This window comes from Ambystoma mexicanum, chromosome 8 (assembly GCF_040938575.1).
Source record: "Ambystoma mexicanum isolate Mex_15411 chromosome 8, UKY_AmexF1_1, whole genome shotgun sequence".
NCBI classification, from domain to species: domain Eukaryota; kingdom Metazoa; phylum Chordata; class Amphibia; order Caudata; family Ambystomatidae; genus Ambystoma; species Ambystoma mexicanum.
The window spans coordinates 1,191,234,130-1,191,262,089 of NC_090929.1; the positions used below are offsets into that span (position 1 = coordinate 1,191,234,130).

The 27,960-nt window shown below is 45.4% G+C and overlaps 1 protein-coding gene across 2 annotated transcripts in view; it reads right to left on the bottom strand.

The window, feature by feature from the left end:
* PTEN (phosphatase and tensin homolog) overlaps positions 1–27,960 on the bottom strand; it is a 791,199-nt gene that overhangs the window by 112,834 nt on the left and 650,405 nt on the right. For both annotated transcript variants that reach the window (XM_069611282.1, XM_069611283.1), the window contains one exon: positions 11,809–12,036. In XM_069611282.1, the coding sequence (XP_069467383.1) occupies positions 11,809–12,036 (228 nt within the window). The remainder of the gene's footprint in view (positions 1–11,808; positions 12,037–27,960) is intronic.

The window sequence follows — 27,960 nt, forward strand, 5'->3', positions numbered from 1 at the left end:
GTGCAGTCAGACGGCAAAGAGGACCCAAGGTGAGAGGAGAGACTGGTCTGACCAGAAAGAGTGGGGTAGTGAGTGGGGAGGATAGCAAAAGATCAGTGTGGATGAAGGCATCAAGAGAGTCCAGCAGAGTGGGTGGGACCAGAGAGGAGAATGGAGAGGGAGGGCAAGGTGCAGAGTTCACAGAAGAGAGTGGATGTCGTGATTTAGAAGTCAAGGTGGATACTGAAGTCACCCAGGAGAAGGAGTTTAGAGGTGGATGATGATAGAGGAGGAAAAATCATCCATTCAGAGAGGAAGAGGGTGGTAGAGCCAGATGGCCTGTAGATAGTGGCAATAGTCAGGGAGGAAGTGTGAGAGATGACCAGTTTGCAAACCAGGCTCTCGAAGGAAGAGTAAGGTTGGGTGGGTATGAGGGAAGAAGGAACCCATTCTGGGAACCCCAATGCCAGCACGGTTAGAGCATGGCATGGAGATGATCTTATACTCGTTAAGTAGAAGGGAGTCAAAAGCAGTATTCAACCACGTCTCAGTAAGAGCAAGGATGTCAAGGTCTTCAAGGAGGAGGCAGATGTCAGCAGAGTGTTTGACAGAACGAGCATTAAGAGTGGCTAGATGCAAGAGGTTACTGCCTTTGACGGTTTTACGAGGAGGAGTACATGGGCGTGGTACACCAATCGGAGGAGTGGGGACAGAGAGGGAGGAGTAGCAGGTGTGGGAAGGAAGTTGATGAGGGACGGCACACATTGGTCAAAGAGGAGGTTGAGGAGCCTGAGCCATGACAGTGCCATTCTGATAGACATTAATGATGCACCTGGATGATGAGAAGCCTGCCAAGAGTACTCATCTAGTTTCACCCTTAATGGGTTAAGATGAGAGAGGAAAGCGAATAGAGATAAGATGAGAAGTCCATCAATCTAGAGAGGGGGCAGAAAAGAGGTTATCAGTGAAACTTGAGCTGTCACAAATTTAAAGACACCTAAAGCTGCAATGCGTCCAATTACTGGCTGGAGAAACAATGTAAAGCTAGATTTGCATGCAGCAGAATTCAAAGATGGAGGGATCGGCGGAGAAGGTAATCTATATATAAAGATAACATTTAATATAAAGACAAGCATCCCGACCCCCACGGAGCCTGTGGAGCAGGTGTCAGGACCCTCACACCTGCACTAGGTTGAGAGGGATGAAAAGTGCCCCCTTTACACATTTATGCTGCTCAGGATTCGTAGGACTCCATATAATGTCAGAGAACAATGGGAGATGTCGAGAAAATCCAATTAAGTGGCCCTTTATAAAAAATCTGGAATTTGGTGGGGTCCACCAACACCCATTCGGCCAGTCAGGACCTTTCAAACCTTCTTCAGCATCAGCAAACAGGTTGGGCACATCCAGGTACGAGCGCCATATAAATAAATATCAATTCAATTCAGGTATCACTAATGGGATTGTTGCCAATTTTAAATTTACTTTTAGGACCAAACACTTGCTCCTCATGAAAGATTTGCACAAATCTGTTCAGAGTTTGGGGTGTAGAGTGTGCATGGGGTTAGCCAGTTTTGGAACACCAGCCTGTAACTTTATCCTCCTTGACCAAAATGCTCAAAAAAAGTTCCAAATGTAATTAAAAGTATTTTCATTGGGAATGTTTCTGGAAAATTCATTGAATGTTGCCATGCCCGCCCCAACTGTGGGGGGTGTGAGTAGAGGATATTCATCAAGCCAGCCTTTGCATTCAGGGAAGCTGCTGTCTAAAAAAAACCCAGCTTTGAATCAATCACTGCTACAGGGTTCTATTTTGAGCGTGCCTGTGAAAACACACCAGATGCACTTTAAGCAGACCTGAAAATGCTGTTAAAACTTATTCTGTTGACCACAATATTTCAGCTCAATTTCCCCTTTGGAAAAATAGAAAAATTACATGGAGGTCCACAGATCGAACTGTGAACCCTGCCAGAAACCACATTATCTGGAACAGTAAAAATGTGCATATATTTAATGATGGGTTATTTAACCAATTTATATGGTCCTCTGAGTGGAAATGTTAGACCGTCCCTCCCATTTACCCCATTTATAAATATTTTAAGAAATATGAATTTAATGCCTGGCAAAACTACAAACACATTCGCGCACATGATAAATTAGTGCACTGTAGAAGTCTGATATGCAATTAAATCCATCATACATAGCATTTTAGATAATTTAATTGTTTAAAGGGTAATTAAGAAGAAATGTAAATTGGATGATTCAATACAATCATCGCATTATGCTAGATGTAGAGCATATGCCCCAACTTACCATGGGGAAACAAAACACTAACTTCTGGACTCTAATTAATAGTATTGAAATTATTCAACCAGATTGTCAGAAAAATCCCATCATGGAAAACCATTGGGTCGGGTATTTTGGCTAATTACGCGCTTCTCACATGTAATACACCAACCAGTTTGCAAAAGGCAACAGTTTTATGGGAATTTCATTTTGAGCCAGATGATATAGCTCACACTATAAACAGAACCAGTAACTTGAGAGCCCCCAGTCCTAATGGTCTCTCTAATAGACTAATCAAAAAAGCCCCATCTCTTAGGACATTCGTGTTATATATCCTTTTTGTCCATATAATTCAAGCCTGCAATACACCGGAAACCTGATAAACTGCTCATATTGTTCCTATATTTAAAAAAGGGTATTAAAGCCAATCTCCAATTACAGGTCAATTTCACTTCTTGAAGTTGGTAGCAAAATCTTCATCTCCCTAATCCTTAAAGAACTGCAGAGCGGGACCTTATAAAGTGGTCACAAAGAAACACACAGGATTGTGCGGGAATATTGGTGCTTCCTTGAATGGCTTTTTAATTGATAGTTTACAACAAAAAGTGTGGGTTAAGAACACATGTCCTAATTATCTAGCCTGTATTGGCCTTTCAGCCGCTTTCAGCTTGGTAAACCGCAATCTTCTTTGGAAGAAATTAGCAAAGCGAGGTCTTACTAAAGATCTACTTCACATATTGATCTATCTTCATTTGAAAAGGTTCTTACAAGTAAGGCTAAACCATCTAGGTCACCTATCTAAGAGTGCCCCCACATTTAGGGGGTTCTGACTCCCTGCCTCTTCAACATTTATGTTTATAACATGGGAGACTTTCAAGTGAAAGTATCATTTCGCTCCCCCTTGTCTAGGAACAATAACTTTTGTTGGGTGGCATATGCACAAAACTTTGTACTTCGCCATACTCCTATTGGACTTCAAAAACTCAGTTTGCTTTCATCAATACACCCAAAGAAATTATTTCCAAATAAATTCATGTAATCCATAAATTTGAAGTTTTGCATATTCCAGGAAAAAGCTAGGCTTTGCATGGTTTATAGTGCATGGGTGCAGACGGGTGAGCCAGACCATGGGTTGATTTTATTTGTGTAAATACTTTCACAAACAAAAAGGTTGGAAAAATGCCTTGCTATCCCCAATTCAGGGCTTGCAAAATCTACTAGCCGACAAGTATTGGCGAGGAGTTTTTATGAAGGGTGAGTACCATTTCCATGATGCTCAAACCTTGCTGGCGGGTATGGGGGAAGTTAAAAACGTATTTTTCATTTACTGCAGGAAATGGCAAATACAGGTTTCCATGTGCATGCTTGACAGCATTGCAGCAAATATGTAGTGTCCTTATGGTGACATGTGCCATTTTACAAAAAGCACTGGGAAATATTTTGTCAGTAGTCACCTTGGGGCAAGTGCATTTCTCTCAGGTCGAGTATGTAAACTAAGGAACTTACCCTGCCGGTATGGAGGGATTTATAAGAATTTCCAAGGCCTGCCTAAATACTATGAGGGGTTTCCCTGCCTCAAAGTAAACTAATGATAATGTCAAGAAGTCCAAAAGTAAAAAATGTATCACAGTCGTGTCAAAAACCTACTTCTGTCCCCAACACTTACACTTTGTTAACTATTATTATTATGGTATTTATTGAGCGCTGACCTAGCTTCAGGAAGCAACGGAGTGCTTCACAGAGGTATACAACAGTACAGATGCATAACTGAGTGCTTTTCAGAGGTAAGAGAATAGATATACAGTGGGGGTAGGATACAGAGGGGCACAGAGCAGGGATACAGCAGTACCGGGTGGCGGGGAATAGATGGGTGGGCAGCATCTAGTGAATCAGGTGGCACGATGGGGTGATGTGATGGCCTAAGTGTTGAGGAGAGACTACTTGAAAAGGTGGGTCTCGAATTATTTTCTGAATTGTAGGAGCAGGTCTGATGTGGACGGTGTTAGGCAGAAACCTGTGCAATTCCCATAGGGACCACTGCAAAAGATTTAAGACTACAGGCGTTTGGCAGTAAACCCACTTGGTAGCAGTCTGTACCACACAGATTCACTTGGTAGCTGTGGCTGAGCAGTCAGACTTCCCTCAAGAAGAGTTAGGCAGTATATAGAGTATACACAATAGGTACAGAGATACAGTAGCACAAGCAAACCCTGACCAGAGCTTTGGTGTAAAAGTATATAGTTATTTATTTAAAGACACACTTGTAGATTACACTAGCACAAATAGAAAAGTAAATTCAGCAGACAGTCACTATTATATCTATACAACCCTAATTACTTATTAGACAAGTCTTAATGAGAAACACCACTTATTTTCAGAGAGAGGTGAGCGCTTAACATAAGATGGCACTCTAATAAGTTATTAAAAAGGGAGGGGAAAAAGGCAGAGTTATGGAAGCACACACATTTCAATACTTTTAAAAGAACCATAGTAAGGCAGGATAGGCAGAGTTCTACTGGAGAGCAAGGAAGTCAATTGGCAGGCCCACTCTTGGAGAAAGCAAGCAGAAGGGGTCCAGGTTCACACAGTGGGGTTATGCCCAAAGAGTCATGTAGATAGTTCGCACACAAAGAATTAAATTAAAGTCAGGAAAAGTTAGCTAGGTTGTCCCAGGCCAGCCCAGGTTAGAAAGTCGAGGCTTTACTGTCACCCCGAACGATCTGTCGCAAGGGAAGCCAGGTGGGACACAGTACCTTAAGTGTGAAGGAAGCTCCAACGGGGGGCAGTTGTTCCTGGCAGCGGGTGCAAGTCGGTGTTTCGTCCAGAGGAAGAGGAGGTCTCGCCGTGGAGGATGCAAGTCGGTGTTTCGTCCAGAGGAAGAGGAGGTCTCGCCGTGGAGGAAAGATGAAGGTCGTTGCACTGCCAGGGAAGAAACCAGCCGCGGAGTTCTTCGGTTAAAAGGTACTACCCTTCTCTTTGCGGTAGTGGTAAGCCGTGGTATTCCAGTTGCCGGGGTGCTTGGCACGGGCAAGGCGGCCACGAGATGCTCCAGGAAGGTGAAAAGAAGGCAAAACTGGTTATCCCCACCAGTCAAAGGAAGAAGACTCTCCGGACTGGAGATCTCCTCTGTCGTCGGGAAAAGTGGTGAGACGGTTCAGCAGGGCTCCACCGGTGGCGTCGTCGTTGCAGGTCGGCTCAGCTTCTCCCTCCTCGGATTCTTAGGTCCTGTGGCGACTTCTGAAGTTCCAGTTCCCAAAGCCCTGCTTTTATGCAGCAAACCCCCATTCATTCAGCCTAGCTGTCAATCAAACATGCTAAGTGGTGAGCCGGCCGGCTCAACACTTGGGCCAATCACACAAGAGTGCGACTTGAGTTGCCAAGGCAACTCAGTCCAGGGTGCCTAAACCCCCTCCTACACCCCCTGTGGTACCCAGACAGAATGTCACCACTTTTGGAGGCTTCTGTGGAGAAGCCCGCCAAAAAGTGGAACAAAGGGCTCGACTTGGGTTGGAGTCACAGAAGGGAACACAAACACCATTTTAGAATAGAGTTCTGGCAAAAAATACCAACCGGTGAATTAATATTAAATAAATAAACCGGCAGTATGTTCGAGGCTATAGGAATTAATTAATGTTGGTAGCCTCGAACAATGGGAAAATCCCATAGAGATATATTTGCGGTTGAATATAAAAAGTAGTATCCACTGCCACCAGCCAAAACTCGATCCGGGGGGACGGAGACGTGCCCCCTCGAACAACAGACCCCGGGGCAATCGAATTGCCCCGACCAGTACTTCAACAATATGATGGTTTGTACAGGTTTCTGTTCATAATTTGGGACTAGTAAAGCCAATGGTGACTTTACATGCCCTGGGAGACAGTAGTCAGTCCCAGGGTATGGAGTCTATGTTTGGGGGTCGCTACGACACCCCTGGGTTACGGCACGGAGGGAGCTGTGTAACCCACATAAAACACATGAGACCCTATGGAGTAAAAGACTCCATAGCCCATAAAACACATGGAAAGACAAAGGAACACCTCAAATCATGTCTAAGAGTCGGAGTAAAAGAGTCACTCTTAGCAGGAGAAAAAAATAAACTCCAATAAATCCGGCAAAGCTGCTGGGGGACTCACTAGGTTTGGGAAATTAGCCTTTACAGAGAATTCTCCCTAACAGACGGGGAGGAGGTTCCATAGTCTTGGGGTGTAGGCAAAGAAGCCTAGTTTTCTGGTCCTTTCCTTTTTTCAGCAGTGGATTTCAAGTCTGCATATGTGACTGCGCAAGGGAATTCTTTACTAAAATAAAGTTCTCTCGCTGGTAGTAAGGCGTTGAAAAGAACTGTTAAAAAACACAAAGTTCCAAGACTTCACTTATTCTTCTACCAAGATGCAGGATCACAGATATTGTAAAGTCACTTATATTTCCAGTCTTTATATCCTATTGACTCGGGATCCCTGTCCGTCAAGTATAGGATTCACTTTATTATTCCCATGGTTCTTCGTCACCATGGTTTCTAATCAGTGGGTGTGAGCCCCAGAGTCGTAAAAGTGGTTTGGAGTCTTTCTTTGCCAACTGAGTAGTTCTCAACTAAATGAAATCAATCAATGTGGGTACAAGTCCCAGACTCTTAAAGGTGATTTGGCGGCTTCTATTGCCAAACAGGGACATTTCCAACTAAATATAAACCATCTTAAATGTGGGTTCAAGTCCAAGACTAGCAGAGGTGGTTTTCAGTTTTCTTTTGCCAAACTTGGTAACTTTCAATAAATGTCTTTCACAGGGTTTCAGACCCCCTTGTCTTTAGACCTTGGTTTCTAATAAGGGTGCAGGTCCCAGACTCGCACAGCGGCGTTACTCCCCTTGGTTCAATCTCCAGCCAAGTGGGTAACTGTCTTTGATGCTGTTTTCGGGTCCCAGAACCTCTCTTGTTTTAGATTTACTCTTGAGCTTCCCCGGACGTCTAACAACTTCTGGCAAACCTGCAAGTTTTATTCTTGAACGGTACCAGCGTTTCCCCAGTCTCTGTGTTACTCGCGTCTTTCTTCTCCCGGCGGCACATCGCACCTTGCAAGTGGTTCACTGCAGCCCGGGTAGCTGCGAGGCAAGCACCTGCACGAACGTACTCAGTCCATCGAACTTGGACCTTCATCAGGCTTTTCTCTACCTCGCTCGGTGGCTTCCAGTGCGGCTTCCCTCTACTCACTTGGTGCAGGCAACCCGCTGTGCCATCTCAGAGACCTGTTCTCTCAAGGCCTATTCTCTGATGGGCTCATTTGACAGCAGAGTTCCTTTTGACCTCCTGAGCCGACAAGCTGCCTCCATTCCGGCAACTGAGATCTCGGAATAAACTAGACCGCTCACTTCGTTTCTTTGAAGTGCTCTTCGTCCCAGTACTAATTTTCCCCACTGAAGCGGGATACTTTGAGTCCTTGGATATTTTGTGTTTGTCAAGAGTATCAAGATGGTAAACCTTACAACACAGTGGGCCTCATGTCACGACCCTCGCCCAAAACCCCCTCTGGCAAACCCATTGGCCAGGCGGAGTCAGGACTCGGGCCTCTAGAGCCTGGCATCCTCTCCAAAAGCCTTCATGGGGCCAGTCCTGGTGCCTATCGCGCCAGGCTCATACACCATGAAAAACAATGTGCTTGGGAACTACTTCATTGTATTGTCAGCCAACATGGAGGCATCCACATAGCTTGGTTTCGAAGAACCAAGCTATGCGGTCTAGTGTTTTGGGTGTGGTAGCCTAGGGACTACTTTACCTGGACTATTTTGTTGGGGCTATTTAAACCACACCCGAGCAAGACAACACGCTTCGCGTTACTTTGCAGCTTGCAAAATGACGCTCGCCGGGCCCAGATATTCCCTCGATCCTCGGAGAAACAGAACCTGCAAGGAGACAAAAGGAACATCATTAGCAGCAGCATCTTACCTGCAGTCTTCATCTTTAAACACTCGCAGCTACTGAGGACAGCATCCTCGAATCTGCATGCCTCCCGGACAGATCGATCTGAAATAGGAAGATAGAGTCAACATTAAAGAAAGCAGTAAGACATTTACAAATTACCAACTGCTCAAAAGGCTTACCTGGCTGGTCGCCTCTCGGCTGGCACCACTCCGGACATTCCACTCGCGCTGAAGAACACTGCGACCTACAAGGAAGGAAAACACAGGTTAGCAAAGGTAAGACTTCGCAGCGCTGCGCATAGCGCTTACTTACCGCATCATAGCTCTCTTAATGCGCCATCATTTACCAGCCGGGTTCAATCAAGCCAGTTTGCCGCGCTGAAGCTCTGCATACCTAAGGGAGAAAAAAAAGAGACATTTTAAACAAAGAAAGGCATGCAGGATAGCAACAAAACTAAACAATAAGACCTACCTGAACAATATCAAACTGGCCGGCGTCAGTGAAGTAAATGGATGCACTCGCCCATGAAAGACAACACGCCCCTGCAAAGAAGGTAGGACGGAGAGCACGCCTAATTCTACCACAAGGCAGAACCTTCCCCGCAGACCACATCAGGGCAAAGCTGAGAAGCATACCAGCGAGTAACCCGGCTGGATGGCGTCCCTGTGGATACCAGGTGAGCGCAACACCTCATTACAACTCAGGTGGTAGCCGTGCTGGGAGAATCGGCACGGCTGGTGCCGGAGTTGCATTTTTTTCCGGCACCCGTGAATGGGCAAGAACCGGGTCATGCCGAGTTAGGCGTACTTGCCCATTTTCGGGTGCCAGAATCAAGGGCCTCCTCATCCCCATTCTGCCCCATAGGGCTGCATGGGGATGGGGGCGTCGGATGCACTGGCACATTCAGAGTTGTGCCGGTGCAGCCGACGTGCTGTGCTCACAGGTGCCGGTCAGCCCGCCAGGAAAAACCTGGTGGGCTGACGTGCACCCGCAACCACAACACCTAGTATGGCGGTCCGGGAACTGCGGTACCGGCGTGCTTACCAGTACCATAGTTCCTGGACTGCCAGGGTCATAATGAGGCCCAGTATATTAGTTTTCCCTACAAGGGGAGGTGGGATTTTGTATTGGGGATGGGGTTATCAAGGCGGATGAATACCTCATTCCCTTAGAGTAATCGTCCCCAATTCCATAGGGGGCCTCCCTCCGCATGTGATCCTTTCGTGATGTACCATCCCCAGGGGGATTTATTGTACTGTTGACTCTCAACCCTTGGCCAATGGGAAAGGTTTCCCAGCAGAGAAGAAAGGGCGATATCTTCAGATTCATCACAATGGATAAAACAAGACTAATTCATGGATAGCCTGATGTATCAGGGATTTTCAATTTCCGCAAGCCAAAATAAAACCTTTATAATCGAAACCTGTCAGAAAGCGGCTGGCTTGATTAGGCAAATGAAAAAATAGGAAATTTGGCAGATTTTCATTGTTGTCCCGCATAAGATTTAAACTGGGAAAGGTTTTTCCCAAACTCATTTATGGTCTCAAAATAATCTATCGGCTAAGGCTTGATGATATGGATTCTGTTAAGCTATAAAAATGGAGAAGAATCCGGTTACTGCTTAATTATATTCCAGCTGCTGTTAAGAGTTTTGAGTTAGGTTTGCGGTCTCTGAAAGAAAAGGTTCTGTCGAAAGAATGTATTTCTTTGCAAAATTCTTGACATTCACCCAAACTCTTTTCGTGCACCTTCTTGCAGAGTCCTTGGTAATTCCTGATGTATTATTTGTAAATTTAGGACCAAATGTTACAAATAGTTAGTGGAGCTAGGAACCTCTTGACATAATACATAATATGAGCTGGGTTAAAACCCCCTTCTTCAGCAGAAGGACTGGATTGACATGTGCTCTTCTATGAAGACAAAGATTTCACACCCTTCTTTCCAACATAAAACAGTGGGTATTGTTGCTCCCTACCTAATCAAGTTTCCCAAGGCTACCTGATGATCTCACTTTATGAGGTTTAAATTTAACATCCTCTTAACAAATGGAATCCAGTGTAAACAACCGAAAGTGTCTGCACTTTGTCGAGTTTGTAATTCGACCAAAGAAATAGAAACCTTAAAGCACCAGTGAATCCTCTACCTGGCACTGCCTGACCGATGCATTAAACACTTTAAACGATGTGTACACAAAATTGAGTATATTCAGACAGGTCAATTCTAGGCCAGACTCTTGTTAGGAAACCAAGTCTCTATTGTGCTTGCTTTTATTATTTTTGGATAACCTGAAGTTGATCAATTTATATAACTGATGTAATTAACTTTTATATGGGCTATAATGATTTTAATATGCCTCTTACATTATTACTTGCTGTATTTTATTGATCATTGCGGGTGTAGCTTATGACAATCAAATGTTTGCAACCTGAATATTGGCACCTTCAATAAAGACCATTTTTTATCTTAAATGTTTAGATTGAACATAAAGAGTACATCTTGTAAAATGGGAGCGCTGCTTCATAGAAGGTTTTATGCATTAAAGTAGCAACCTTAAAGTTGATTCTAGAAGATGCATTACAGGAGATATATAGTTGGAGTCAATGTTTTAGTAACAATATGAGCAGCATTGGGCAATAAGCTCTGAAGTCTAAAAATCTGCTTATTCAGCCTAAATAAACAGCATTGCAAATGAGATACTCTCAGATTGGGTCTGATTTGTTTAAACAATCACAGATAAGGGATGGCTTTTTTACCTATAGAATTTCTTGTGGTTTAAACGATAAATGAGCATCAAAAACCATACCTAGAGTTTAACTTCCTGAAGTACAGAAAGAAATGAAAACAATTACAAAGATAAGTAGCCATTTATGATTCTGACAAATGAAAAGGGATAAATCACTACATTAGAACAGCAAGCTACTAACGCAAAGCGCCTCCGCTCAGGTCACCTGCCTGCAGACACATGCAAATGACATTTTCCACTTTGTGCACTCGCAGCCTCATACAGTTGCAAGCTGGCTTGAATATAGAGGATGCATAGTTGATGGCTAGTAAGGAGGACCCAGCTGCTAAAAACAAGGAACCTAATGTTTGTGCCAGTCATGTCCGGACACTTTCTCAGCACTTGCAACACATTTTACTTAAATGCCAGTTTCAAAAAAATGTGACTGTGCACCGAGGTGAACAGCCATTTGAAATTGAGAAGCCATGACATGGACCTCCTGCTTCAGGGTGCCCATGAAGCTTGCTGGACCACCATAGCACTGCACAGCTGCTGCTCTAGGTTAGAGACTCCACAACTATGGTAGTGATGTGATGCCTACCTCAAATATGGCAACTGTATTAATGACCACCCAGCTTGCGGGTTTAATATTTTTGGGGATATCATTGTACAATTGCTAACTGTGCCGCCTGTTTTGCAAGAACAGCATGAGGTTTCAAAATATACCATGTTAAATGGGACATTCTGTTTTAATCTGGTGACTTTTGCTGAACCAATGTTTACAAGTAAAACACATGCAAACTAAACAAAACTACAGTTCCACATAAATGATCAGTCTCCGATATGACAGGATTTGAGCAGTTTAATAAAAACTGATGTATTTGACTTGTTCAGAATAGTATTTACAAACCTTGAAGTTTGGAGAGAAAAGTCTGTTGGCTTTGTCTTTATTTGCCTTGTCCAGATCATTTTTTGACAATGTATGGATAAGATAGTCTTTGTCATTATCTGGATGTTCTGTGCTGCTTATACTATCAAGTTCCTGATCTCTATGTAAAGTTCCATTTTCTACTCTTCCACCGCTTTCATCGGGTCCTGGTACAAAGAATGTATTTATCCAAAAGTGAAACATTTTTTCCTGAAGAAAAAAAAAGGAAACATAGGAGTAATTACTTAAAAGTGGCTACTATCCCAATAAACACTTTTTTTTTTACAGAACATTCATATCACATTCAGCAGAACAAAAACATAATATATGTACTCAACATACCATGGGCTCCACCCATCAAATGATATAGTACCTTGATGGGCCAGAACCATTTTCCATTTAAACACCATACATCACTGAGGCAATCCACTGTGTGTTAATGACATGCTCGGAACCATACCTCTTCCTACCAGTTTCTCTTATTTTAACAAATATGCTGACGAGTTGGAAATCATTCCAGAGCAGAGAAATATAGGAGGCAGTAGTAACATATGCATCGTATGGATTAAAGATTCATTATTTTCAACATAGTTTCATCAACTAGTTAAACTATTAGCAGATGGCTTAAGGGCACACATAAAAACATCACTTTGCTTTGTATTTACATCTTACAGAAGACACTTGGGTGTGGCGATGCCAATCATCTGAGATGCAAGCAACATACTCCAAGGCAATCAATGTCTTGCAACCCTGTGCAGAATCAACACATCTAAAAACATCTAGGAATGTGTAATTTGTCCAATCTGATCTATTCCAATTGCAAATAAAATTACATTATGTAGTGCCCTTCACAAGTTCGAAAATATTTGGTTTTAATAATTGAATGACTTTCCTTGTCAAAAAAAAATCAGAAAATTATCTTTGGAATAAAGGTGATTGGAATTTCAAAAACTCACTTATAATTGTTGCACATGCATTAGTGTTGGTAAAGAGTCTGAGGCTAATTTAGCAATTTGAGTCGAAAATATGGTTCTCAATGTCCAATGTTGGCATAAAAGAACATTGCCTGCAGTTAACTTTTTAAAAAAAAAATAAAGGCAGAAACACGCAAACAAAAATTGAAGAAAAAAAAATATACCATTAACATTCTTTCATAACCTGGCAGAGCCATATTGGGAATGTTAAATTCTTAAAAGGGTTGCAAGATATTTAGCAATGTCTCTAAACCAGAGAGCCAGATTAGATTTGAGTGGAAGTATTTTACTCCCAGCTTTTGGATGCGAGGAGTAACATTTCAAGGGTGTTCTCACGGTTGACTGCAGAATGTTTAGGAAACTGGTACTTTCATTTAAAAATACAGCTATTTTTATTTCAACATGTACCTCTTTGTGGCCAGTACTTACAATACATTTAGATTTCTTTTATCTAATTGATCCCCATCAGATCAAGCACAAATTGTAGAGCCCTTTCTGGCCTGGTGGTGCCTGTGGTCTGAACACAGCACAGTAAGGAACAGTTACTTTACTATAGTTATGTTAAATCAACTTATAAAGCGCACAGTCACCCGAAGGTATCATGGCGCTAGAGTGAGGAGATCCTGGCAAGAGCCAAGGAATGACTAAAAGAGGCGAGTTTTAAGCTTTTCTGAAGGCTAGATAGTTAGGGATTTTCTTTATGGTCCTAGTGAGATCATTCCACAACTCGGCAGCTGTCGCAGAGAAGGCACGTCCTCTGACCCGGGCCCGTTTGTATACGGGCACCACTAACATGTCAGCCGAGGCCGAGCGCAGTGACCGGCGGGGAGCATAAGGCATGAATTTCTCCTGGCGATATTGAGCCCCTTGGCCATGTATGGCACAGTGAAAAATGCAAAGTGCCTTAAAATTGAGTTGTTAAGTCACCGGTACACAATATAGGGCTGAGCCAGGTAAAGGGAATTGCAATAATCCAGCCGCAAGATCACCATAGCCGCCACCACAGGGGGGCCTAGGGGATAGGGATCGTAGGGAGCCCCCTTTTTTAAATGTTTTGAGTTGAAAGTAACCGGCTTTGCATACAGCGGTTACTTGCTTGTCCATGGACAAGAAGGCTGACAATACTACCCCAAGGTTTTTAACCTTATCCACCGGGGCGGGAAGGGGGCCCAGGGAAGAAGGCCAGAAGGAGGACACCCAGAGTGAGGGATCAAGAGGGCAACCTACCACCATCACCTCGGTTTTGTCTCTGTTCATTTTGAGCCAGTTGTGGTCCATCCATTCACCCACGGCCGCCAGACACCTCCGCAGGCAGAACACCTCAGCCTGATCAAGATCAAGCCGGATCAGGAGCTGAGTGTCGTCCGCATACGAATAGCACCTGACGCCAAAGGAGCGGATGAGACACAAGGGCCCAGATGTAAATACTGAACAGGATGAGAGACAAAGAGGAGCCTTGCGGTACTCCACAGCTAAGGTGGCAGGGAGCAGAGGAAAAAGGAGGCATAGCGAGGGTCCGAGTACGATCCGCCAGGAAAGAGGTGAACCAGGCTAGCACCTGCCCAGATATTCACAACTGGGAGATGCGGGACAGCAGGATGGAGTGGTCAACCGTGCCAAAGGCTGCTGAAAGATCTAACAAAATCAGAGCACCCACTCCACCTGCGTCCACCAGCCTGGCCATATAATCCTGGACGGTGACCAGAACACTCTGTGCCTCTACCAGGACGGAACCCAGATTGGGCGGGTTCGAGCAAGCATGAAGCTTCAAGAAATGTGGAGTAGAGGTGACACCAGTGATTCTAGCATTTTAGATAGAAAAGGAAGGGAAATGGGGTGGAAATTGGACAAGGTTCCAGGATCAACGGAGGATTTCCTCAAAAGGGGGACCACTATATAGTCCATAGTTCCCTTTCCTCTATACTGATGGATTAAGTGGGATATTCGTCCCACAAGGACGGAACCAGAGCCTTTTTGCACCCAATAAAAATTGTCCTTTTAATTTAATGCATGCAGGGCATGCCTACCCATGCCGACTCCGCCCCTATGCAACACTCTCCAGTCCTTTTGCCGCTCGTCTACTACCATGAACAAACAACCGATTTTGCAGGGAAGGGAGGGTCATATGGAGTAAAGTGAGTACAGTACTCACTACGGTGAGTAACTTCCTTACTCCTACGCCCCATCCCGATTTCTCTATACTGATGTTAGATTTCATAGCCACGCATAACAGAACAAAAGTCAAAAGACGAGTACCTCCCTTAAACCATTTATATTGTGTAACTACACGGTCAACCTACCCATCAATTCCTTCCAAAGAGACGGTGGCAGTTATTGTGCACGATGATTCTCAGACAAGGCATTACTGGTTGCATTAAGCTTTATTTATTTTTTATATAATCATAATTAATAACCCATAGGGGAAAGTGTATAAAATGCAACCTTCATCAGTTGAACAAATGTTAAAATCAAACAATCTGAAAAACCAAAAAAGCACATCACACCAACCAAAAAACATTCTCTCAACATTCCTCACCTAAACTTTCATTCACATTCAAAACATTCAACATATATATATACTCATTCATACCTGTGCAATTCAACGCAATTTATGTTGTGTTCCCAGAGCAGAACAAACCAGTCTATAGCAATAGACCTCAAGACGCTAAAACATGTTCATAGTCTTGTAAAGTGCATCAATGTACATGTATATTATAAAAAAGGTATATATTGGCACCTCTCTTTCCATATATACAATTTCTCTGACATTTCTCTGTGACCCAAGTAGGGTCCAACTCCAAATGGGAGTGGAACCTCTAATCTTGTCGACTCGAGTTTCAGGCTAATCGTTGTTAGCATGAACAACGCAGGTGGTGGCTGTCTAACTTGGAGCAAACGAGATCCACAAGACTGCCTGACTAAACCTGGTGTCAGCTATGCAATTGGTATCCAGACAATAGTGCATGCAAAAGACAGACTGTGTGGACCACGTGCCATCCCTGCTGATGACTTCCCATGGGACATGCCTCTTAGAAGTTACAGCAGTGACCTTCGCTCTTACTGAGTGCGCATGCATACCCTTGAGTGGGAGATTTCTTCTGTGTGGAATAACATTTTATAGCAGATAAAAGCCAGGGAGCTATAGTGTCCTTTAATGCTCGACTGCCTGGACTGGGACCTCCAAAGCTGAGGAAGAGAGTAGACTTTCTGAATTGCTTGGTCCCGTTTAGAATTTGAGAGCCGAAATAAGGACCCAGTCCGCAGATGACTGGTTCCGGAAAAGTCTTTGGAAGGACAACCTCTTCATTGATATGGAAGCAAAAAACCACTTTGTGTAGGAAAGTCGGGTGCATGCACAGCACAACCTTGTCTTTGTGAATAAAACATGTAAAGTTCCAAATCTGGAAAAGCCTGTACCTCGCAGAGTGAGAGCAACCAACAGTGCCACTTTCCATGAGAGGAATTTTTGATCTGTGGTATGCAGCTGCTCGAAATGCTCGCCAGTGAGCACAGACAGAATGATATTCAGATCCCACACGAGGCCTCTTAATAAGTGGGTGCAACTGAACAAGACCCTCCATATGTCTTCATACTACTACATTTGCTGTGGAGAAAGTAGACTCGCCCACATTCCAGTAAGTGCCAATCACCGCTAAATAAGTGCTGCAGGAGTCGCCAGACGGCCAAAGATGCTAAGGGTGAGCATGCCATCTAAGCCGCTGGTGAGAGGGTTGACTCCTTTTTCAAAGGCCCAATGGCAGAATCTGATACATTTACTCTAGTATTGTGACCGTGTCAATTGTTTCCTGGCCGCCTGAATGATCTTCATGTTCTCAGAGTACCCCCTTATATGACAAGTCCTCGGGATCAAGTTTGCTGAGCAATTAAGGGCATGGATGAAGGATCTCACCCTTTTCTTGGACTAGGAGGTCGTGCTATTGTGGCAGAGGGATCAGCTCTATTCCATTTAGCCCCACCAGCTCACAGTACCAAAAACAGGCTGGCCACTGTGATGCCATCAGTTTGATTTTGTGGTCTGTGGGTTCTTTGTTTGGCTAATACCCTGGAAATCTGTGGAATTGATGGAAAGGCATAGAGGAATTCCCACTCCTCCCAGAGAGACTGTGTCCACGTCGCCCCAAGAGGCAAACAAGAGACACTTCGGTCTTGGAAAGACCCCATTTCTGTAAGATTAAACGCAGCACCAATGGATTAATCTCCCACTTGTGGTTGGAATGTTGCAGCGTGCTGGGGAGATCTGCTTCCTTGTTCACAACTCAGGCCAGATGAACTGCGCTGAGGAGAATGTTGTGATCCAGGACCCATTCCAATATGGAAACAGCCAGCTGACAGACGAGGAGACCTTGTTCTCCCCTTTGTATAGAACATAGCCCTCGAGCAGTCTATTTGTACAAGCAAGTCGATGCTTGTACGTGTTCAGAAGGAATGCATAGCGCATAGAAAATGGCTTGTAGTTCTGATGCATTTATGTGCTGCCTTTTCAGTCCGGACCACAGACCGTGGGCTTTGAAACACCCCCTCCACCCCAAAGTGGCTTTCCACCCGGTGAGGGATGAGTCTGTTGTGATAATTGGTTGGTGACTCCTTGGAAGTGAACCCCTTTCAAGAGATCTCTCTGGTCTGCCCATCACTATAGGTCCTGTCCCAGCGAGGATGGTATGGAAATGCAGTATGACTGTTTGTCCGTGGTCTGTCACCATGAGCTGCTCAGAAGCAGTTGCAGGCGCCTCATCTGCCACCTGGCGTGGGGTGGGGAACAAGAGGACACATACTACCATCAGGCCCAATAACTTCTGGTACAACCATGACATGTTCACTGTCAAAGAAGAAAGTCTCAGGACTGTCAGATTAATTTACAAGATGCGCTGGGGCAAAGGGAATATCCTTCCCAGCCTCGAATCCCACACAGACCTCAGGAACATGAGGCTCTGGACTGGGATAAGCAAGGACTTATCAAAGTTCAATGAAAACCCTGGCTGGGACAGGGCATTCAGCAGGATGTTGTTGCTTCTGAAGTCTCCTGGCTTGATGAAGGCCAGACCAACCAGTCGTCCAGGTAAGGGTATACATGGTTCCCCTCCATCCTTAAGGAACTGGCCACAGTACTCATCAGCTCAGTTTACCAAGCTGCATTGCACTGCATTAAGTCAAAAATGGCAGGTCCCAATATTGGTAGTCGTGTCTACCAATTCAAAACCGGAACGTGTAATTAGGTGTCCTTTAGGTACATCACACCAAACAAATCTTTACTCTGCAATTAGCCAAGAATCTGCGGTGGCATACTCATCTTGAATCTCTGATTGTGGAGATGGAGGTTGAAGGAGGAGAGATCCAGGATCATCTGCAGAACAGTCTAGTTTGTCTTGGGGGTGGGGGGTGGGGGGAGTCTAGGAGATTCTTGATAGAACCCTAGACCTTTATCATTGGGTAGGGTGGGGGGAAGAGAGGGTATGTTCTATGGACTGCATTTTGTGAAGTTTGTAGATCTCCTGCAATAGGAGAGCAGACCACATCTGGATCAAAGGAGGTGAGGCAGGGGGAGGAGGAGGAAGCCGGAGACGGACACCCCTGGAGACTACTGACGAAACCAGGGATCCTGCGAGATGGCCAACCAGCTGCTCAGATGCAATAATAGCCTGCAGCCAACCAGCGTGCTGTGGACCAGATACAGTTTGATATTGCTTTTTTGCATCGGTGGTGGCTGCCACAGTGTGGCAAGCGAATAAACCCTTTGAGGCGGCCCTTGACTGCTTCCTCTTGTGACCACTAGGGGACCAATCACAGTTTCTCGCCTTCCTATCCTGGTAGCCCCGAAACATGGAAATAGTTCTGGTGTTGAGCAAAGTTTGAAAGGTGAGGAATAGGTAGAACAAAAAAAAAGCAGTACCGGGCTGACTGCCATTTGTGTGAACTGGTTTGTATAAAAGCAGCACAGGAGTGTCCCAAAACAAGCTACCTATTGATGTCAATCGACACTCGGGAGTCTCCCCCCAGTTGTGGGCCACTATAAATGTGGTAAATGTCTTATCTGTAATTTCACCAAAAATACTAATTGATTTGAAAACTGTGGTTTGGAAACTAAATGCCTTCACCAATTGTACAACAAAATGGGCCATTTATTGTATAATTTGCCCATGTGGTCTTGTATATATCAGAAAAACTAAAAGAACTGTGCGGACCAGAATGGAGAACATCGGTCCTGCATAAAAATGGCATAAAAGACAAACCGCTAGTGGAACACTACCAAAAAATGAAACATTTTCACAATGACATACTATGGTATGTGTTACAAACAGTGGATGCACACCCCCGTGGGGCAGACAGGGACTTAAAATTGCGAAAGTTGGAACAAAAATGGATCCACAAACTGGATTCTGTGAAATGCGGATTAAATTTATATATAGAGTGGAATCTTTTTGTCCACAAATAAAACTCTCCTGTTCTGAACCAATAGGGACAATATAGATTAATATAGACAGTCTGTTCCCCTCTCTCAAAATAGACTGAGGTATCCCCATCTCACTGTACCTTGTTTTGGGATAGAGCAATTTACATTCTAATTCCTATAGTGGGAAACCATTCCTCCGGACATTTAACAATGGCTGCCATGCTATATCACAATCACTTACTGCGTACATCTTGTCGCAATGACGCCAACATGCATGCGTATTAGAAATACAAGGCAGGTCATGTGATCGAGTAGCGATCATTTGTACCTGCACACGGATTTTGAAACGCTGCAACCGCACCTGAATAGAAGTGCATCCGTGTTATATAATCATTGCCTCATTCAGGGAGTCTTTCATTATACGGCTTCACTTTATGTTGTTTCCTTGAATTTATTTCCACAGAACGCTCGAATTAGAAGAGCAGTTGGCAAGAGCACTACCTATACTAACTTGGTAACAAGAAGCATTTTCTAAGTGTACCCACGAAAAAACACATCTGGGAAAACATAGCCCTACAGGCCCAGCAGGAAGGTGAAGGTAGGAGTAAATACCCACCATCCTTTTTCCCACTATATCAATTACGTTAGTTGAGACATATGGTCACCATTCCCTTGCATTTACTGTTTCTAATGCAGCTCGATATGGTGCCGGCTGACATTTGATGCATTCCTTTGTCACTATGGACACATCCGTTGCAGTAAAAATAGATACCGCCCCATACTTCTTTGAGTGTCGTCTTTGAGGAAATATGAAGGTCTGATTATGGCTAGAAACCACCACTACACAGATACACATATAAATTATTGTTTCTTGGGGATTACATTAACGTATGTATGCCTCACAGTTTGGAGTATACAATCAGCCATTTTTTGACCCGAATACAATAAAATTACTTTTAACTGAACTAAAGAAGAAAAATAGATGAGAACAAGCAAATCGGGTCCAAATAACACCAAGTGGTATATCTATTATTGAATATCGATATATCTATGATGCACATGTAACAATGAATGAAATGGAAATATTAAGAAAGATGAGGCAGTATTTTTAGTTGGATGACTAGACGTTCATGCGACAACAAGCTTACTCATATCATCTTGCGGTTTGACGTATATAAGGCTGGAAATAGTCATTTCTGTCGACACTTTCCCCATGGGGGCTTTGTGCAAAATTATAAACAAATGCCTGCTATTGGGAGTCACTTTGTTTTACTAACACCACCTAAATGAACTTTGACAATTGCTAATATTTGAATGTTTTTGTATACAGTGTTCAACTGATTGTCGTATGTTGTGATATATTGTCTTTTTAAATAACTGGACTCTTTGGTGGTCCTTGCTTTTTAGCACACATCAAAATAATAAAACGAAAAATATATTTTTGCAAAAATCTGCCTTTGTGCATATCTTGTGATATTTGTTGCTACACAAGATTTTGACCTATAGGTGCCTCATATTAATCTAAATTGCCTGCCTACACTTGTGACATCAATAGGTAGCTTGTTTTGGGACACTCCTGTGCTGCTTATGTATTATAGGCCACATCCCACAAGCCCCTAACAAAAACGTGGTCTCCCTTTTGCTCATATAGCACTACCTGGTTTGTATAAAGCCACAGAAAATGTAGATTATTCAACTTCTTATGTCATGAAGCAAAAGGAAGAAGAATGGAATAGAAATCTGCTAATCACACGAACATACCTGAAATAAATAGACAAGCTGATGGATAGAACCCTCAGAGGAGAGAGCAGGCATTCAGGTTGAAAGGGAGGAAGTTGCCCATTTATCTGTAACACCTAGTCTTGAATGGTGCCAATGTCATCCAGTGCAAGACCTCATGTAAACTGAGTTCTTAGAGTTAGATTTAAGACTAAGGTGTACTGCTGTTTCTTGGGTTAGGCTGGGTCTTTAATCACAAACTGGGATTTCCTATACTTCGCGTTAAAGGTCTGTGCACATCAAAGCAACGCACATACATCAGCCAAGCTTGCACAATTTAATTGCATTCTTCAACAGTCTTGGAGGAAGATCTCAAACATTTAAAAAGTTGAATTATTTTTAATTAGCAATTAGCTTTCATCACAACATAAGATCTTCAAGAACAATGCTATTCAGGTGCTGTAAACAACCAAATTAAACTATTTTGAATTTTTGTTCAGCGCTGGCCCGACCAAGAGGGTCTCTTGACCACTTAAGGTTGAAAGGGTGGGAGGAAAAATAGAAGTTACAAAATGTTATTAGGAACGGATAGAAAGATTAGGATACACAAGTGGTAGCTTAATGGTAGATATCACATTATTAAACCCTTGTGCCTGCTAAGAATACATTTCACCTCTTCAGCAAATACTTCCCAGAATACCTATTTATTATTTATTATTACATTTGTATTGCGCACCTAACTCTTAGGCACCTGGTCGCATCTGTTTAAGAATATGGTTACAAGTAGTGCAAGGTAGAGCAGAGTGGTTACACTTAGGAATTTGGTTACACGTAATAACAAAGTTACTCATCGTAGTAACTACCTTACTCCTAGTCCATAGTCCCCTTTCCTCCATACTTTTGGGACATTCCGTCCTGTGGGACGGGACCGGAGCACTTTTGTAAAAAAAAGCATCAAATTGGAAAATGTGTGCTTTATGCGTGGTACAACACGTGGCCGTAACCCCGCCCTCCTTAGCTCCGCCCCACGCATCGCCTTTCAGTCCTTTTCTATCACCAGGTCTGAGACCATTTAAGCAATAATAGAGGATACTTATTAGAGGGGACGGCGGGCGGGCGTATGGAGTAAAGGGGACTAGGAGTAAAGTTGTCACTACGGTGAGTAACTGTTATACTCCTACATCCCGTCCCCTTTCCTCCATACTTTTGGGAGATTACCAAGCACTCCTCACAGGAAAACAGGTGGATGGAACTCCCTTACTGAAAGAGGATTTTAAGAACCGCCTGCCCGAACTGAGTATCGGCTCTGGAGCTCAGGTCTAAGCATTAATGCTTACAAAAAGCTGATGGGTAAGGCCACGTAGCTGCTTTGGCAATGGTTTCCCAGGGAACATACATCTGGATGGCAACGGCAGCCGCCTTGCCCCGCATAAGATGGCCATGAATTCTGTTTGGAGGCTGATGGCCCTGAACGGTATACGCCTCCGAAATACAGGAAGCAATCCATCGGTAGATAGTTGCTTTCGAGGCCGGCTTCCCTTTCGGGTCTCCGAAGGTCACAAAAAGTTGGGAAGAGCTCCTCAGTTTGGATGTTCTGTCCAAATAAAACTTTAGAGCTCGTCTGACGTCCAGATTATGCAATACCCTCTCGGCATCTGAGGCCAGTCTGGAAAGAAAACAGGTAAAGAAATAGACTGATTCAGATGAAAATCGGATACCACCTTTGGAAAGAAAGAGGGGTTAGTCCGGATGAAAACCTTATCCTTGTGAAAGGTGAGGAATGGATATTCTACAGACAAGGCCGGAAGCTCGCTTACATGCCTTGCTGAAGTCACTGCAATTAGAAAGGCCAATTTCTACGAAAAAGGAACTTCAAGTCCACCGTAGCCATAGGCTAAAAAGGTTTATGGCATAAGGCAGTGAGGACCACATTCAATTTCCACTTTGGATGCTAGTTGCGCACCGGTGGATACAGATGTAATAGACCTGCAAAGTGTCTTTTAATGACAGGGTTTGTCAATGAAAAAGAAGAGTCCTACAAGACAAGACATGTATGCCTGAAGATGCCAGATGAGAAACGAATGACAGGACCGTGTCGATGGCAGCCTCTCTGGGGCCCAGCTGCTTAGCTAAACACCAGTGACAAAAACTGAGCCATTTGCTCCTATACTCCTATATATGAGACCTCGTCAAAGGTTTTCTAGCCGCCTGGATAATACGCATATTATCCACGGACAAGATGAAACTTTCTAAAGATTTGAACTCTGGCACCAGGCCACCAAGCTGAATGATTGTGGGGAGGGGTGCCACAAAATGCTGATCGCTCTGGTGAAGCAGGTCAGGAATTAGCAGAAGCCTGATCGGTGAGCAGACTGACAGATGCTGAAGCTCTGAAAACCAGATTCTGGCTGGCCACCACAGGGATATGAACAGAAGAGTGCAATTCGTCATGTTCCTGAGCCTGCATAGCACCCAGTGAATCAGAGGAAGAGGCGGGAAGGCCTAGGCCCTCATCTTGTGCCACGGAATCTCGAGAGAATCCCCCAGGGAAGAAGCTCCGAGCCCGTTCCTGGAAGCATAAAGAGGATGTTTCCTGTTTGATGACGTCGCAAAGAGGTCCACTTCTGGAGTGCCCCAATGGCGAAAAAGGGTTTGAGAGGATCTCTGTGTTCAGTTCCCACTCGTAGCTGACCACTGCTCATCGGCTGAGAGTCTGCAGTCACATTCAGCTGACCCGGAATGTGCACTGCCAGCAGCCAAACACTGTGCTGAATGGCCCATTCCAAAATCTGCATGGCTAGATCTACAAGGGGAGGTGACCTGGTACCCCCATGCTTGTTGATGTAGAAAATAGATACTGCATTGTCTGTGCGGATGCAGACCACTTTGTTCACAATCACTGGCTTGAAAGCTTTGAGCGCCAGGAAAAATCGCCAGAAGCTCCAGACAAATTATGTGAAATTGTCTGTCCTGTGGCGACCACAGGTCGAAAACCTGAAGATGATCCATCGTCACGCCACACCCGATAAGGGAGGAGTCTGTCGTGATGGTTGTTTGAGGGGAGGGCTCCTGAAAAGGAGCACCCACCGAAAGATTGCTGGAAAATGACCACCATAGGAGATCGGTCATGCAGGGTGGGACCGCAATCATTTTGGTGTCTGGGTCCACTGCCTGAAGCCAGGAGCTCCGGAGAGCCATCCGCGTGAGTCGCATCTTGAGAAGAGCAAGGGGAAGAGCAAGCACATGAGGCCATGAGGCCTAGAAGCCTCTGGAACCACCAGGCCGACATGCTCTCTGACTGGATGAAAACTTGAAACGTGGTTAACCGATCTGCCATCCTGTCCACAGTCAGGTACACCCTGCAGTCCATCGTGTTCCAACGGAAACCCAGGAATATCAGGTCCCGAGATATCGTCATGGAGCATTTCCACTAGTTCACCGACAGCCCAAGGCCAAACAGGAACTGAAGGAGAGACTGAAGATTGCTAGAGGCTTTCACTGGACAAGGACTACGCAGAAGCCAATCGTCCAAATATGGATACACATGAATACCCTGTAGCCTTAGAAAAGCTGCAATGACCGACATCTTTGTGAAGACACGCAGCACTGAGCCGAGACCAAAAGTGAGCACTCGAAATTGGAAGTGCTCCTCTCCCAGGGAGAACCGCAGACTTTTCCAATGCGGGCTCCAAATCAGGATATGCATATATGCGTCCTGAAGGTCCACAACGCTGAGCCAGTCGCCCTTCTGAAGAGAGGACTTTATTTGGCAGGGAGTAATCATCTTGAATTTCTTTTGAGGGACAGAAAGGCTGAACTGGGAAAAGGTCTAGAATGGTGCGCAGGCCAGCCTGGTTGAGTTTGGACACCGTGAACAGACAAGAAGAGAAGCCCTCCCCTCTTCCCCTAGGGGAACCGGTTGCACCACCCCGAGATCTAGAAGCTTCTGGACCTTGGCTCTGAGGGAGGGCATCCCCCTACTGTTGAAAGGGAGGATTGAAGGGTGGGGGAGGGGCAAGTGGAACCTGCCCGAGCAATGGACAAAACCCACCGATCGTCGGTGATTGTTTGCCACGCCTCCAGATGAGACTAGATTCGTCGTCCCACCGGAGTCTCGTGCGAGCGCCAAAAATTTTGCAGACCTTTCTACGGTGAGACTACCTGTACCTGAAGAGGAGGCTGACAACCGAGCGAACAATTGACCATGTTGCTGTCTCCGACGGGAATCACCTGTCGGAGGATCAGTCCTGCGTGACCTGCGGACCTGGGACCCTCTGAAGCCTGAAGAGGATCGAGGCTGGGATCCAGATCTCTGAGCTTTGACTGGGGTTTTCACTAGCACCAACAGAGAATTGGCAGTTTGCGCGCTCGCCTTAGTCTTTGTAAGCTCGTCATCTGTTGAAGAATGAAACAGCTCTTTTCCGTTAAAAGGCAGATCCAGAACTTTATCTTGGACCTCCTTCGAAAACTTTGTTGCATGAAGCCAAACTTGAGGTGTCCACCCCCAGCATGAGGCCTCAAGCTGAGGTGTCAACATGGTGCGCAGCGGCCTCCAGAATATCCTACGCCAACACACTGGCATCTGATAAACCACCTTTAAAGTCATCCAGCCTGTCAACAGGAATGAACTCCCGGAAGTCAGCCAAATCTCTCCACAGTTTCATATCCGCCACCGCCAAAATGAGCTCTGTGTTAGCTTGACGTAAATGCAGAGCCGAGTTGGCAAAAATCTTCTTGCCCAAGGAATCGAGCAACTTGTCTTCCTTGGCCAGAATTTGAGCTGCAGCTGCAGAGGTCACAGAGGCTGGCTTAGACTGCAGAGTGGCGGTTACTACCACCGTTGAGGACGGGAGCGGACATGACACTAAGGCTACTTCTTCGGAGGTGTGAAGCTTTTAACAGGCGTCAATTCTTTTATGTGCAGCCCAGTGTGGGGTTTATCCCAGACCTTGCAGGCCTCGGCCAGGACATCCCTCTGAAGGAACAGGCCAGTGTGCTCCTGTGGAGACAAGGTTAGCTCCCCCAAAAGCACCCCTTCCTGCGGAGCAGGTGTCTCAGGTACTGGTATGTCAAGCAGTGACATGTACAGAACCCGGTCATGGAATGCTCGGACAGAGCGGGACTGGTCCTCACTATCCTTATCTGCCTGAGGGTTGTCTAGCGCATCCAGATCCATCGGATGAGATGTGACCGGCGTCAAATTGACGTCTCGCTCTGCTGGAGTCTTGTCAGCTGGAGACAAGGGAGGTAGAGGCGGAAGAGCTGGAGGTGGGCCGGGAGGCAGAGGCGGTGCTGCTGCCGGGGCGACAGGTGCCGTGACTGGAACTGTCGGGGCAGGATACGCACCTGGAGGCAGATTTCCCTAAAGAGTCCTTTAAAGTACTCCCTCATGGGATCAGAGTTCATAAGACTATGAAATTTCCCAAAAAAGGCATCCTCTGCCGAGACCTTAAGCCTTGGAGTGGGCAGCGGCCGCTCATGAGGGGCATAACCCCATGAACATAGTGAGGAGAGCTGCCAAGAAGACCCGCCACCAACCCGGTCTACATAGACCAATGGGGCAGATGTAGGAGGTAGCAAGACAGTATGCGGTAGCGGCATTAGAGCGCGCCAGTCATAGGAAGGGCGGAACGGATTCATACCGTCCCGTGGACAAGGTTGTCCACCAAAAAGGCGGCTCCCAGCACCCGCCGTCGATAGCGTGGGTATGGGGGAAGAATCCAAAATGGCCACCTTAGATCACGCGGGAAGGCCCACCATTTTGTGAGCATCTGTGGAGAACTGCGTCACATGTGGAGATGAGGCAGGTGACTCCATAGACTGGTCAGGGGACTTGATTGAAACTTTAGCCTTGACACAAGAATCCTCGGCAGAGCCGGTACTATGGGGTGTTGGATGTTTACTGGACATCTTTTCCCCTGAATTAGCCTCAAAAAGAGGAACCTCAGCAAAGCCGGTAACAGAGGAGCTCCGGTCAGTGACCTCTCCCTGTGCCCCCTCAACAGAACCGGTAACACCGCGAGCGCAGGAAAGTTGCGGAATCCACCTCACAGACAACAGGTCTCTCAGTTCTGTTGGTACACACCTTAGCCTCGTTAAGAGAAACCTCAGAACAGAGTCCGGTCTTAATAGCTCCCTCGAGAGGGGCCTTGAACTGTGGTTCGGTACAGAAAGCCTCAACGGAGGACTCAGGGCGCACCCCGGCGTCTGTGTGGGTAGCGCCAAACGAGGAGACCTCAGAGCAAACTCCGGTACCCAATACCTCAGCATGACTATGCTGGCTATTAGCCCCTGATTGGGATCGTGATCCGGTATAGGCAGGCCCCTCATGGGAACCCTCGGAGAAAACCCTGGTATGCCTAATAGGCCAGCGAGGCACCTCAGGGAAACCCTCGTAGCAGAGCTTTTGAAGCCCCTCCCGGACCTGAAGGACCCCAGGAAGGAGTCCCCCAGCCGGGGGTGCCCTGAAAAGTAAAGAACTTACCGGGCGTCACTCTTCTTTCCATCGGTGAACAGCTGAAAATGCGATGGAGGAACTCTCTGGAAGATCTCCCACCAACGAAGACGACGCTGAAGTGCCCGGACCGAAATGGAGTCACAGTAGAAAGACGAGTCCCAACTGTGATCCGGTCCCAGACACTCCAAGCAGAGAGAACGGCGATTCGCCCTAGCGAAGCGACGTTTGCAAGAGGAACAAGCGACAAATCCCAAATGATCCGGCATAAACGGAGGACTACGCAACCGCAGAACCGGAGCAGGAGAGAAGGACACCAGGAAAAGAAAAAAGGTCTTCCCGGTGATGTAAGCGGATCCAGCCCCGACCGCACAGAGAAATGGACTGAAAGGTGATTTCCGGGGCAGAGCTAAGGAGGGCGGGGTTATGGCCGCGTGCGGTACCCCGCGTAAAAAAGTGAAGGACATATTTTTCAATTTGATGCTTTTTTACAAAAGTGCTCCAGGCCTGTCCCACAGGACGGAATTTCCCAAAAGTATGGAGGAAAGGGGACGGGACGTAGGAGTATGCAGATCATA